Source organism: Cuculus canorus, chromosome 9, assembly GCF_017976375.1.
Source record: "Cuculus canorus isolate bCucCan1 chromosome 9, bCucCan1.pri, whole genome shotgun sequence".
Lineage (NCBI taxonomy): Eukaryota > Metazoa > Chordata > Aves > Cuculiformes > Cuculidae > Cuculus > Cuculus canorus.
In genome coordinates, this window is record NC_071409.1 from 1,019,989 (window position 1) to 1,033,339 (window position 13,351).

Genomic DNA, 13,351 nt, shown 5'->3' on the forward strand with positions numbered 1-13,351 from the left:
TTAGTCTCTGTTTCTCACCACTCAACTCTATTCTAACCGGCAACAAGTTCACCTGATCTTCCCTGTGCTGTCTGCTTCCCTGTAACGGTACCTGGTATGCAGTGTCCTTGGTTTTATCCTGATCCACAAGCTTTTTCATCTTATTTTCTCCCCGGGTGCTGCTGAAGGAGAGGTGCAAGAGCAGCCCGGTGCGCACCTAGCAGCCGACCAATGTCCACCCACCACCCTTTTCCACCTTCCAGGTAAACCAATTCCTTGCTGTTTAAACAGGCTGCTCTGGAGGATGACAAGTTGGCTGAGCTAAAAGCCTGGCTCGCCTTCCGCCAACTTCCAAAACCAAGAGCTTTTTAAAATCATCAGAAAAGGTAAAAATTACCTATTCCTTCAGATCGATTCCACAATCACTGATTTTTATGAAGAAATAAAAAATTCTGAATATACAGAGAACACAAAAATAAGTGGATTTGGAGAAATTTCTCTGAGTGACAGGTGACAGCCAGGACAATCCCATCACAGCTAATAAAAGAATTTATTGTAAACATACTTATCTTACACAATTATACAGTATAATACAGATAACATGAAAGATTTAAACACTCAGCGTTACAAATAGGGGCGATATTCGTAAAGAGATCTTTAACTTCTATCAAGACTCTTTACAAAGACAGAGCAATATACCATAACACTTCAACACACCGTATCATCTGGAGCGTTCCACACACCTGAATGGGGGTGTGAAATTCCACAACCTCTAACTCATCTCCAAGCAATTCCCACAGGAACTTCTTGCCAACATATTCTTCTCCCATCACTTTTCAAAATGCAAAGAACTTCTTGCAAACATTTCCTACATCTGACGGACAAAACAAATGTGTTAGTTTCTATCTGCTTTTAACAGATTTTATTTTACTTCAGCAAACTTTATATATTATTAATAAAGCATCTCCTAGGAGAATAACCTGCGGTTGCTCAGAAATGTAGCAACAGATCTCCACTGCAAGAACCCCGTTAAGAGCAAGGGGTATTTGCCCACCCGCCTCAGGTCCAGGTTCAGGACTCATTCTGAAACTCCATTCCTCGTAGAAAAGCAGGACACAGGCAAGGAAGCCACAATTTGCGAACAGACACCCAAAGACAAGCTCCTGCATCCTCAAGAGCTGCTCTGGGAATATCAAAATCCCACAAATCAAGCCCACAAGAGACAGGGGCTGGAAATGTATTTGTCACTGCAGAAGATCACACTGATTGCCCAAAAGGTTGTTCCCAAATGACAGATCCCTTGAAATGCCCTTCTCTTTTGTAAAAGCCATGTACAGCGGTGCCTGACAGCACTAAGGACTTCATGTTCACTACAGCCTGCAAAGCACAGGGCCTGCAGTTCCCCGTCTCCCCGGATTCCTCACGACTCTCAACACTGAGCTCAACCATAATCCACCTCTTGACTCCTTCACGCTGACCTCAGCTGAAAAACTGATGTCAGGGCTAAGCCGTACACTTCACTTGCACACGCAATCCTGCGCTCAGCTCACCCAGACAAGCCAGGATTATCTTCTGAATCCAGGGCATCCGAAACGCCCTTTCTCGGGGGTATTTAAGTCTGCTGAATGCTGTTTGGGTATCATCTATTGGTCCCGTTTCCTAGATTCAAGGGCCAGGTTCTGCTGCTCATAACCAAATCTGTAACTCCCTGTCAGCTCCGATGAATCAAGAGGGTCTCATCTGCAGATCCTCTTTTATTTGAGGTGGAAAACACAGGCAGCACCTCATTGGGGTTACACAGAACTGCATCAAACCTACGCTATTCCCTATAACTGAACTGTCTTCCACCAGCTCCTGCCCACTACTGGAGTTACCATCACCTGTCCAGAAAAAGCACCAAAAGATAACATTTTGAAGATTTCTGTTCCTATCCCAGGCCAGGAAAGATAACTGTAGTTTAAAGTTTATAAAACGCTTTGTATCGTCAAAGCACGGCACCAACAAGAGCAAGGCCTCAGTACACCCCTGTGAGGTAGGTATCCTGCTCCCCATGCTCAGAGATGGGGAAACTGAGGCACAGAGTGATTAATCAAAGGCCATGCAGCAGATCAGATCAAGCTGAGATCAGCACACTGGAGGCTCTGGCTGTTTGACCCATGCTCCACTCGCTTGACAACACTGCCTCCCAAAAAGCGAGCACCCTGAATGCATGACAGTCCAACAGGAGTCCCACCAGCCTGGGGCTTATTTGGACTCCCAGCGAGCACCCTCGGGGCAGGACAGTAGGGTGGGGATGTGGGGGGATCAGCAAAGCCTTCTTCAGTGAAGTGTTGATAGCCAGACCACAGAACACCGGCGATGTTCCCGAGACAGAGAAGTGCTAGGGTTCGCAAGCAGAACTTCCCGCAGTCACAATGTCAGGCGAGCTCCCCCACAAGCAGCAACGTCTGAGTTTTTGATCTGATCAGGCCTCTCTGTGTTGAGCAGAAACTTAAGCCGAAGTGTTGCTGCTCCCAAGCACTTCACAATCCAAGCTGAGCATCAGTGACAGCTGCCAAAACATTAAGAATTGTGTGACACCACCGGTGACCCGCCCTGCAGCACACTCCAAATCTCCTGGCAGCCTGGGGAGGCACTCAACGGGGCAAAGCAAAGGGTTTCAGCCAGTCAAGCCCACAAACAAACACTGTCCTTGCTCTTCTCCTTTCCCACAAGGACAAGTGGTCAGTCAGATCTTACTAAGCCTGACCCTGGTTTGTTCATATGGATCGAAATGTGCCAGCCTACCCTTTCTGAAGGATCTGTCACCTTCTCTAGAGAGGCAAGGAATTTGGTTAGGTGACGTTTAGCTCAATAAGCTGATGATAAGCCTACCCAAGCATGTTTTCAGTTCCATACATCGTGCTCAAGCAGGACTGGCAGAATTTGTTGCAGCCATCAGTCTTCTGCTCCTGTACACCCAAACCTAACCCACCGACCCGCCACCTACTCAAATGCCCACCTTTAAAAGTCACCTTTGATTTTTCTCATATTCAGAGTGCCAAAGGAACCATTCTGCCCACTGCACGGGGGAAACAGCTCATACGCAGACTGCATCAGAAAGCAAACTTCTTTTCATTATAAAAAATGTTCAATCTCATCACACAGCTGTGTCAGAGGGACGAGGCCTGTGGAGGCTCTCGCAGCTAGCGACTCCATGCAAACTGACAATGTTCGTTCAGCCACTGAACATACACTTACCAGGTAAACACTGACATTTAACAAACTTGATTTGGAACAGAGCATCGTTTTGTTGCATTAAGGTGCATCTTTAATTGGAGATGGTAACAATCTAATAGCCCAATGTTATAAATGTATGTAATAGTGTCCTACAGAAATACTGATTTGTCAACCCAACTTCAGTCATAAATCCATCTTTCCTGTAGCATCTTCTCTGCTCCATTTCATTGTTCCTCATTTAGTATCTTCATATGTTTGTTTGTGAGGAAGTCAAGAAAGGGAATATTACAGATGGCTTTGTGAATATTCATCACTGTGATCTCCCTTGGAGTCCTGCAGAGAATTTATCAGGAAATGATATTATAATACATAAAGAGATGTCCATAAAGCAGCAAGTCAATACTTTTACTAATGGGGGGCAGGGAGAGGGAAGGGAAAGTAATCAAAAAGAAAAGGATAAAAAGAGCAGGTGTTAGAGCAACACAGGAAAGACATTCAAATGTCATAGCACAGAACAGCCACTCTCAAAACGACTCGGGGAGAACACCTTGGGAACAGGAAAATCAAAGTGCTGAAGTATTAATTATTGAACTTTTATAGCACAGGACTATGTGTATATAATTCTACATTTAGCATATGAATAAATGTTTAATATACATTATATGAATATTTATATACTGCATACAAGTAAATATTTAAAACTAAGCTGTTTCTTGTAGTGGGTTTTTCTTTTTCAGTTTCAAGCTATCCCAAATCAGCCACTGAACAGAACCACTACCAGGAAAATCACCCGGTATCTGAGCCAGAAAGAAAGAGTGTATCAGTAAAATAAAGAAGAGATTACTTAGATTGCTTAAGTTTCTTGTGGGTGAGTTGTCTATGTGGGCAACCTGAAATGCTGGTCATCTCCCTTTGAGCCTGGCAACACCACAGAATGCTGTTGCAGGTTTTGATGTTGTCTATGTTTCCAGTCTTTTGCCACTGCGGAGTTAAGAGATGACAAACCCCCTTCTAAGGCTCGGATCTTCCCAGAATACAGTTCGTAAACTCCCTCACTGGCACAGTCTGAGCTAATCTGACTGAACTCCTGAGGCAGTTCAGCCCTTAGTGCTGGTTTAAGTGCTCCAAGAGGAAAGAAGCTGCTGTACCTGTTGTGAGGAGTGGTCTGGTATGCCACAGCCAGCGCTTGCCGCAGGATGTCACCCATAAGCTGTTCAGTGGCCTTTGACAAAAGACAATATTAGGAGACAGCATCATGAAAAGAGGAAAGAAACACGCTATTTGCTCGAGTACCAGTGCAAGGGCAGCTGAAGTTCTGGCTCACTTCAATCCTGTATTCCATCAGCAGGAGGCACTTCAAGATGCCCAAGTGAGTTTCATTAGCGCAGCAATAACGACTAAGCGTAATAAACAGATGCACAGAGCTCAGATCGCAACTGCTCAGCCTGGTTTCTCTCTGGACAAGCAGAGCAGTATGTGCACAGCAGGGTGGATCCAACATTGCAGAACCTGTGCTTCAAAGAGCATTTTAGGGCCCTTCCTCTCACACATCAGAGCTTGTTTTTTACACGGCAGGTCCCAGACATTCTCCTGGAAGCTGGTACACGCTGGCTGGCCGCTTCCCGTGGTCTCCAGGCTGATGTCAAGACACTTTCACGAAAGCCCCCCCCAGCCCAGACAGCAAGCAGACAGCAGCCACATGTCCTACATGTTCGGCTTAATGCAAGGTTCAGTTAAGAGCTAATTACAGCTCTTGGCTTTCTGTGCCTGTATCAGGCTAGAGCAGAGGTTTCTTCTGGGACGTTTGCTCAGGGAAGCTGGCATAACTCTACAGTTATAATGGAGCAACCTGATGGTTACAATCTGTCTACAAATTGTTGCAGCTGTGTCCGAGTTCAACTCTGACAAGGAACAGAGAGCACAGCAGAAGTGTGCACGAGAGCGCCCATGTTATCTGGAATCAATTAGCTTTTGTAAAGTTGATCTTCAGATAAGCAGCATTCTGAATAAACAAACCCTCAAAACTGTCTTTGGATTGCAATGCAGCAGAGCACGGCTAAAAAATAATCTGTGTCTAAATAATCTTCAGTTCAAACCCAGGAATTCCAACTCCATGCTGTTCAAGGCTTCACTAAGAAACTGCCTTTGTTTATCCAGAAGTGATTAGGGTAAAGAAACAGTTTCTCCTATAAGGACAAATTGCTGCTGTCTGTGGGAATCAGGAATAGTTTTGGGTCGGAGGGGACCTTTCCCAGCAGAGGACAATGCAGCCAAAAAGGAATTGAACGGTATTTAGCAAAAAACAAATAGCTAACCTCGTATAAAAATAATCAAGTCATACAGAACTGTGGCAGATTCCCCCTCATTCTGAAGGGTAGGAAAAAGTCAGAGGTAGTTTCAAAGCTACAGAACGAGTTGGTATCTTGCTGGGGGCGAGAATCTGCAAATCACTATTCTGTGTCCAAGCCAACACATCAGTTAGAAAGCTAGAAATACACACAGAAGCATAACGATGCTGGGGCCAGCCATCTATCTCTCTATACAGAGATTTTTTTTTTTTCTATATTAGTGGGTTAATACAGGTACAGAAAAGTCCTTATTGTGAAATCACTTACCTTTAAAATCATATCTTCTATTACAGACGCATAAACATTCTTTTCTACCTCAGCAGGCTGAAAAGAAATCCCTATCTATAAAACACAAAAGAGAAAACAAAAAATTAATACACCAAATAACACAACCCATGTTGGTACTACAGATTAGAATCATAGAATAGTTTGGGTTGAAAGGGACTTTAAAGCTCATCCAGTTCCACCCTTGCCATGGGCAGGGACACCTCCCACCGGACCAGGCTGCTCAAAGCCCCATCCAACCTGGCCTTGAACACTCCAGGGAGGGATGAATGAATTAGATGAGAATAAGATTAACAGAAAAAATATGTTACAAAGAGCAGTTAAAAAGCAAGCAAGGAGACACCGCAGCTCAACCGTTAGAATAGCCAACACAAATGCTGCCTCTAAACACAGAAGAAACAAAAGCAGGTTTTATTTTCTTTCAGGAAGTCCACACAAAACCCAGGCTAAGCACTTTCAGACTGCGAATGGAGGTTCCATTCTAAAACCGTACATACATTCAATCCATCTATTCATCATCTTCCCTGCACCTAACTATGGCAACAGAAACCACTACGAACAGTACTCCTGCCGCAAAAGCTCCACGTCAAAGGAGTGTTTCAGCCCCGGCCTCACTCTCATCGTGCCCGTGCCCTCGTCACCTATGCATCAAAAAAACCAGATACACTGCAGAACCAAAAGTTTCGTCCCTTGATGTGTCAGCACTTGAGGTGAAGACAGAGATCCTTTCTTTCTCTCACAACCGCTGTATGCAAACCCCTCTCGCTGCTCCTGTCTCTGCTGTACAATGGCGAGCATTCTTCCCTACAAGCCGAGTCAGTCTCCTCTCTTTCCTCCCTGCTGCTGCGACACAAGATGCCCCCCTCCCTTTCTTTTACTCCAATTTGAATAGGGAGAAGAAATCCAACAGCAGAGAAATTTGCTGTGGTCTACAATTAATCACAACCCCTTTTCAGGAGCTGCTACTAAACAGCACTGGTCCAAGCAACTGGCCTGAATCTTCCTGCAGTGGGACAGGAAGAATTCAGTGCTAGTGCTCCTCTTCCCTCATTTCCCCTTGCTTCCAGGATGGTTTTTTCTGGTACTAAGCTCTGCAACACAGCTACTCCGAAATGACCTCCCAGCTGCACGCTTCCCTTTTTCCTGCCAGCATGAGCCAGCTGAGCATCGCAGAAGGTCCAACTTCCCAGGGCATTTATAAAAGCCCTCCTCAAGTACCCAGAGGCCTGTATAGATGAAAGAAAGGCAACTAAACAAATGTAAGACCATGATGAGCTTAACAGCAGCGCCTATTAGCTTTACGACTCACTTATTACCTTCTCTGCAGCGTCCCTCACAAACTCTGACGCAGGCAAGGAAGCCAAGTAGAACTTCATCTCCTCTTGTTTCTCCTCCTGTTCCTTCTTAATGTTTATTTTTAACGGCTCACTAAAGTTGAGAATATCTACTTCCTCTTCATGTTCTGGTTCTCGTTTCAGAAACTGCTGTAGATCCTCTAGCTTTCGGCACAGCTCTTCACCACTGCTGTAAGATGAAGGGCACTCTGAAAAAGAAGCAATAAATTAAACATAGAATAGGTTACGGAAAACTGTTTATAAACAGATGAACACTCAATATATGGCAAGGAATTAAGGCAACTGGAAGTTATTTTTGTAGTTCCTGCCAAACACGAGGATGAACAGGAATGCAAACAGTCACTGCGAGGACTCTTAAGTGTATTTTCACGACACTCATGGTCCTCTGCCTCACCTGCCTCCACACCAATCAAGAAGGCTGCATTTCAAACAAAACCAGGCTAGAGTGAGTCTCCTGAACTTTCTCCCAGAAGTTTTTGACAACCGGCCGAAGCAGTTTGATGCTCTTCAACTTGCTTGCAGAAATGGAGTCTTTACTCTGTAGGCACCACACCGCACTAACTCATCTTTTACCTCACGACAAGTATTATCATGCTTTTTACAAAAATTAGAAGACAGATTCGCAGCAGAATTACAGAAGCGTAACCTTTTCTCTGTATGCTTGACATGAGCCAGTAAAACATTTGGTGGAAAAGCTACCCAATAAACAGATTTTTTCTTCAAAGACAAACACAAACGTAGTTTTTTAGATAAAAAGCATTAGAAGATGGACATAGCATTCTTTTCCATCTCCAACAACTGCAATGCAGGGCCAGATTTAGCAAGGAATAATCAAATCCATACACTTCTGAAACACCTTAAATCCCTGCATGATCAGAACAGAAGAACATGCAGCTTTGGGACAGAGATTATCTGAAGGTGAAACAAGGGAGCTTAACTGCGAAAAACAGATGAAATCAAAGAGGTAAGCTTAATACAAACTGAAACGGACCATGGAGATCCCAGAGCTATGCCCCGTGAAAATGGTGTGGCAAGCTGTGGAAGCACAATGTGGGGCATCACACAGGCCATTTCACCTCACTTTTGGAAGTAAAAATAACCCTGACTGAGCTCCACGCCACCACTGCCAGTCTTGTTTGGGTTTTTTTTGTACCTGAACTCATTCACATTGTTTGAACAGAGGCCAAGCTTACCCAAGGGCAGAAATATCAATACTCATTATGTTTAGTTTGTGCGCCCACTTAGAAATTACTACCCTGTGGGGACAAGAATCATCGCTCTTGAGATCTATCTACACTGGGCTTTCAAAGCCCCAGAGCACAACACAACCCAAAAGAGGCCCCAGAAAACATCAGGACTGATAGGGACAAGGGACAGCCTCACTTGTAGGACTTGCCCTTACAATTTCCACCTTTTGCTACTCTGGAGTGGAATTAAGGTAAAACCAAAAAGTAAGAATCCCCTTCTGCTGAAGCAGCAGCACACGGTGTGTGCCCTAACACAGCTGGGAGCCATTTAATAAACAGGGTTTTTTGGTAAAAAAGGAGCTTTCTATCCATCCACGCTCACCTGGCTCACTGTCGATCTGTGTCAGCACATCTTCAATCGAGTCCTCGTTGTTACGCAAGGTCTCAGGGTCAGGTGGAGTATACCCATGGCATCGACACCACTGCACCACATGCTTTGTTTTCAGGGGTGTAATATCGTGAAAACCTAGGGTGCTTCTCTATGATTTCTTGTAGGATCTTTCTCACTGTCATTGCTCGTTGCCACTGTGACAAACCAGAAGGAAAGTTCATTGCACTATCCAAAACATTTAAGGACAGTGTATGCCCAGAACAATAACCCAGGTTGCAAGGCAAACAAAAGGAATATGATTTTCTCAGAAGTCAGAATGAGGAGGAAAAACAAATGTAGAAGATGGTCTTAATTCTGACATTAGGCCGCTGTAAGCAGCTCATTTAAACTCTGCTTTGTCATCCAAAATCTCAAGCAAACGGGACACATTTACAGCACCTTAGACATGTTTGTCTTGACTTGAAATGTCTCATCTTCCACATAAAGCCGAAGATGGCATAATGCAAGAAAAGCACTAGAGTAAAATATAGTTCTCAAAATTCTGGTTAAACTCTTTAATCATTTAAGTTGGCAACAGCGGAAGGTCTAATCATTTTTAACGTCTTCCCCATAAAACTCCACAGCATGACAAAATTGTGAAGAAATAGGGGAAAACATAACAACTGCAATGCAAATAGGTCCAGATTAGCCAAAATATTGGGTGAACTGACAATCTGTTTCAGCACTAGCATTGCTTATGTCAGATCCCTCAGTTTTCTTCCTACAGAAGGCAAACGCAATCCCATGAAAAGACAAACTATGCTGGGTAAAATTTGTGTGCTAACAGAACAGTTTGCAAAAATTCTGATTTTAAAAAGCTCCCAAACCACCTTTCTTTGAATCAACCAGAAAATGACCTTCAGAGTACCTCCTGCTTGAGAAAGTCTCCGAGCAATCATTACCTGGACACAAATCAGTGCGTCTTGCAGTAAGGAATGCTTCTATTTAAAATGCACCAGACTACTTCAGAAAACAAATCGGCCAACAACAAAGAAGTTTCTATAATTCAGAAGTCCTTCCTGTGTCCCAAATGATTGCTTATGAAACACAGGAGGAGAGGATTACCTCGGCTGCCCTCCTTTTCCCAATATTCCAGCTGTAATACTGCTCCACTGAAACAGCACAGAAAGAGCTTGCATCTTCACCTAGAAACAAAGCCAAGAACAGTACTAATTCTTAGTAAATAATAAAGACAAATTCTGGGTTTTGATGTTATTTAGTGGAAAAGGAAGAGGGAAATGTGTTTTGCATTCACAGGATCAAGGATTATAACTCTAACTCTTACCAAACACTGTGGCTCTCTCTGAGCATGGCACAGATCCGTGCAGCAGACACTGGGGTTTCTGTATGCAAAAACCAGCATCCCCCATGGTCACACACACAGACATCTGCAGCTACTGGCTGGTTTAAGCCCCTTTTCCCCCAAAAAACTGTGAAGATGCAGACCTGTAAGTCTGTCTTACTGATCTCTTCAAAACTCTTTCTTTTCCCCAAACAAATTACAACTTAAAATTTATGAGCCAAGAAAAGGATTCCTGGCAAAAACGCAAGGAAGGGATCTGAATGCTAAGCAATAGTTTCATGAACGCTGCTGCAGGCCAGAGAGCAGCATGAAAATAAGCTGGACTGTGCTGCTCACTCCTGCCCTGCTCCCTGTGCTTATCTCGAGAGGGTCTGCCCTACGCAGCCACCGGCACCACTTGTTCAAAGGACATGAATTACCAGAGAAAGCCCGACCACATTTTCAGCTGTGTATCTGAGAAAGAGGTATGCAGTTTACATCATAAAAAGATCAAAACGTTTACCTGCAAACCTTCTGATGCCTGTTCTGTAGACAAAACCAAAAAGGCAAATCCCCAATACAGCATATTCCAATGCTGTGCCAGGTTATCATATTTGCAGGTATTTAAAAACCTACCACCAACCAACCAACCCCAAATCCCCCACATCCATTAAGGACAAACTAGGGGAAAAGAGGACCTACTTGCAGTCATTATTATATGAGGGAATCCAATTCCATTTCTAACCACGAAGTTAGTAACTGCTACCAAGACGTTTGCCTTTATTGGAAGAACCTAATTCTAATCATCTTTAGAATAACCCTTGGAGTAATCTCTCTAGAAGATGGCTTCATTTCATTCTGCCTTTTAATGATTTTTGTGGCTACAGAGTATGCAAGGCATTCTGTTGATACACTGAAAATAGAAAGCAAAGCTTTTTCATTTACTGCTTACTTTTTTCAGCAATTAATGGAACCTTCTTCACTATTGCTGTTAAAAGCTGCTGGACGTTCTCCAAATATTCTATGCTGCAAGGGATAAAAACAATCACAATGAAGAATACCATTGGAAGCAATAAATCAGATGCAAAAGGTTTCAAAATCACTGCACAGTTTCAAGTCCCTCGCCTCAGGGCATTACAGCGATTGCAGTGTGAGGATGAATTGTTAGGGCCCAGTCCAGAGAAGGTATTTCAAGCAGCTCTTCTTCTTGCCAAAGTGACACATCTAAAGCTGCATTTGTCAAGCTGAAAATAGACTTTTTGGGCAAGCTTGGAAGAAACCCCTGCATCGCTTCACAAGCTGCAACACTACTTTGAGAGACAAGATGCACCCGTTAGCGCACACTGTTCCAGTAGGAACATCGGATGCTGCATGGGAAACCCTGTACTAAAGGCAGTTTAGGTCAATTTTACATAACCAGCCATACTGTATTTAACTGGCAAGAACTGTGTTTTCCATTAGTTATAACGAAGATAATTTGCAGTGCATAGCAACTTCAGATTTATTCCTGTCTCCATCGGGGTAACGCCTGCAGGGATATCAAAACTTCTCAAAACATGAAGACAGGCCAGTTGGCACTGGAGGAATCGAGAGCAGAAGAAACATCCTATACATTACAAGAAATATTAGAGAAAATTTTGCAGAGGGAGTTCTAGTGAAAAGAAACACTAAAAAGTACTCGCAAGAGTGTCACCAACAAAGCACTGGATGTCACAGCCTCCAGTGAACAAACACTCCAATGATCTTCAGTATTTAATTCCAATTCTGAACCAAGGTAGCCCTCATACTAAATAATTACAGAAGTATCTGAGCTTAAAAGGTTAGAGAGGCAAGGAACGAGACAGTTCTACTTATTTCAGCTGCCCCTTTTTTGACCTGCATTTCACTGGGTAGTTTGACCTCCTAAGGGCACTCAACAGCAATGGGAATTACACAAGCAGCGGATGCTAAAGAGGTTTTAGCAGCTTGAGATTACAGCAAACTCCAACACAACTGCAAACCTTCAAATATTTTTTTTTTCCCCTTTTGTGAGCCCTTCATTCAAACTCATTTACAAAGAAAATACTACAACACTGTCTGAAACAAATGCCACCTGACAGGATTAGCACCGATACAGCAGCACATGGGATGGAAGGTTTCATCAAGTATTTCTAGGTCAAATTTAATGCTGCTGCACCTATCCCTGCAATCTCCCCCAGTCTCCCTGGGATTTCAAAGATCAGAAATCATTATAGAGAAAAGAAGAATTACTTGATAACATAATTCCCAAGTTCGGAGCTCTCCTCTGTTTTCACGGCTGCTTGGCCTTCTTGGGTACCCACAGAACTGCAGCTTTGCCCCGTTGAATCAGGCTCCATCTTAACTTCAAAGAAACAGAACACATTTTAAATGACAAAAAGTACCAGTCAGCTTGATAAACAGTGTCTGGCGAGACTCTCGTAAGATGAAGGGTCTTGCATAACATAACTTAATTTGTTATTTGCATTCCGATTGCTGAGCACGAACAAATTTGGCCTTCGATTCTGCTGCAAGAAAGCTATCAGAACACACTCCTCCCTCCAAATCTTAACACGCTCATCCTATTGATCATCCAACATAATCAACTGCTGCTGCTTTGCCTATGACTGCCTGATCTAAACTGAATGGCCTGCAAAGAGCTGGACAGAAAACTGCTAACAGTTTCAGCAAGAAGGGACACTTCAAAGCGAGAACTTTGTTGAAGCCATCACTGACCGGTATTAGTGAACTTTCCCCAATCCAGGACAGAACTCTGGTGAGACAGGGAGCCATTTTTTCTTGATTTAAACCCTCTTACAACAGAAATAAAGGAACCCACAGTCACACAGACTACTTTCACAGTCAGGCCACTTATACAAAGTGGTGCCGGCTTATTTCTACTGCTCATCCTGCTGAGAGATTTCTTTTTACCTTTAGTGATGGATACCGTAGAGGGACTAGGGACAACCGTGCTTGCTGCTGTCACAGCTGAAACAGTCGAAACTTTGCTGGTAGAAAGTGACTGTATCACTGAAGAGGCAAAAGAAAAAAGGAAAAAAAGACAACAAAGAATCAAAAAAAAAAATCAAATTTCATACACTGACAAACAACCATGTTCAGAAGCAACACAGTGGCTTTGCGGCACAAAGTTTAGGGATGAATTTCATTGCTACATTTTCTTCTATCTCTAGCTTTGGACCATGTATGCCAACAGTGACCAAGAGCTACCCTGCGTCAAAGGGGATTTTCAAACATCATCTGTCGTCCTC

At 43.5% G+C, this 13,351-nt stretch overlaps 1 protein-coding gene across 1 annotated transcript in view; it reads right to left on the reverse strand.

The window, feature by feature from the left end:
* Nucleotides 1-510: 510 nt before the first annotated feature.
* The window catches only part of YEATS2 (YEATS domain containing 2), a 52,161-nt gene continuing 39,320 nt past the window's right edge, over nt 511-13,351 (reverse strand). Inside the window, 10 exon segments of the mRNA XM_054074761.1 lie at nt 511-3,531; nt 4,347-4,420; nt 5,814-5,888; nt 7,148-7,374; nt 8,756-8,897; nt 8,899-8,958; nt 9,869-9,948; nt 11,038-11,111; nt 12,336-12,447; nt 13,014-13,112. Coding sequence (XP_053930736.1) covers nt 3,423-3,531; nt 4,347-4,420; nt 5,814-5,888; nt 7,148-7,374; nt 8,756-8,897; nt 8,899-8,958; nt 9,869-9,948; nt 11,038-11,111; nt 12,336-12,447; nt 13,014-13,112 — 1,052 coding nt within the window. The 3' untranslated portion in view covers nt 511-3,422.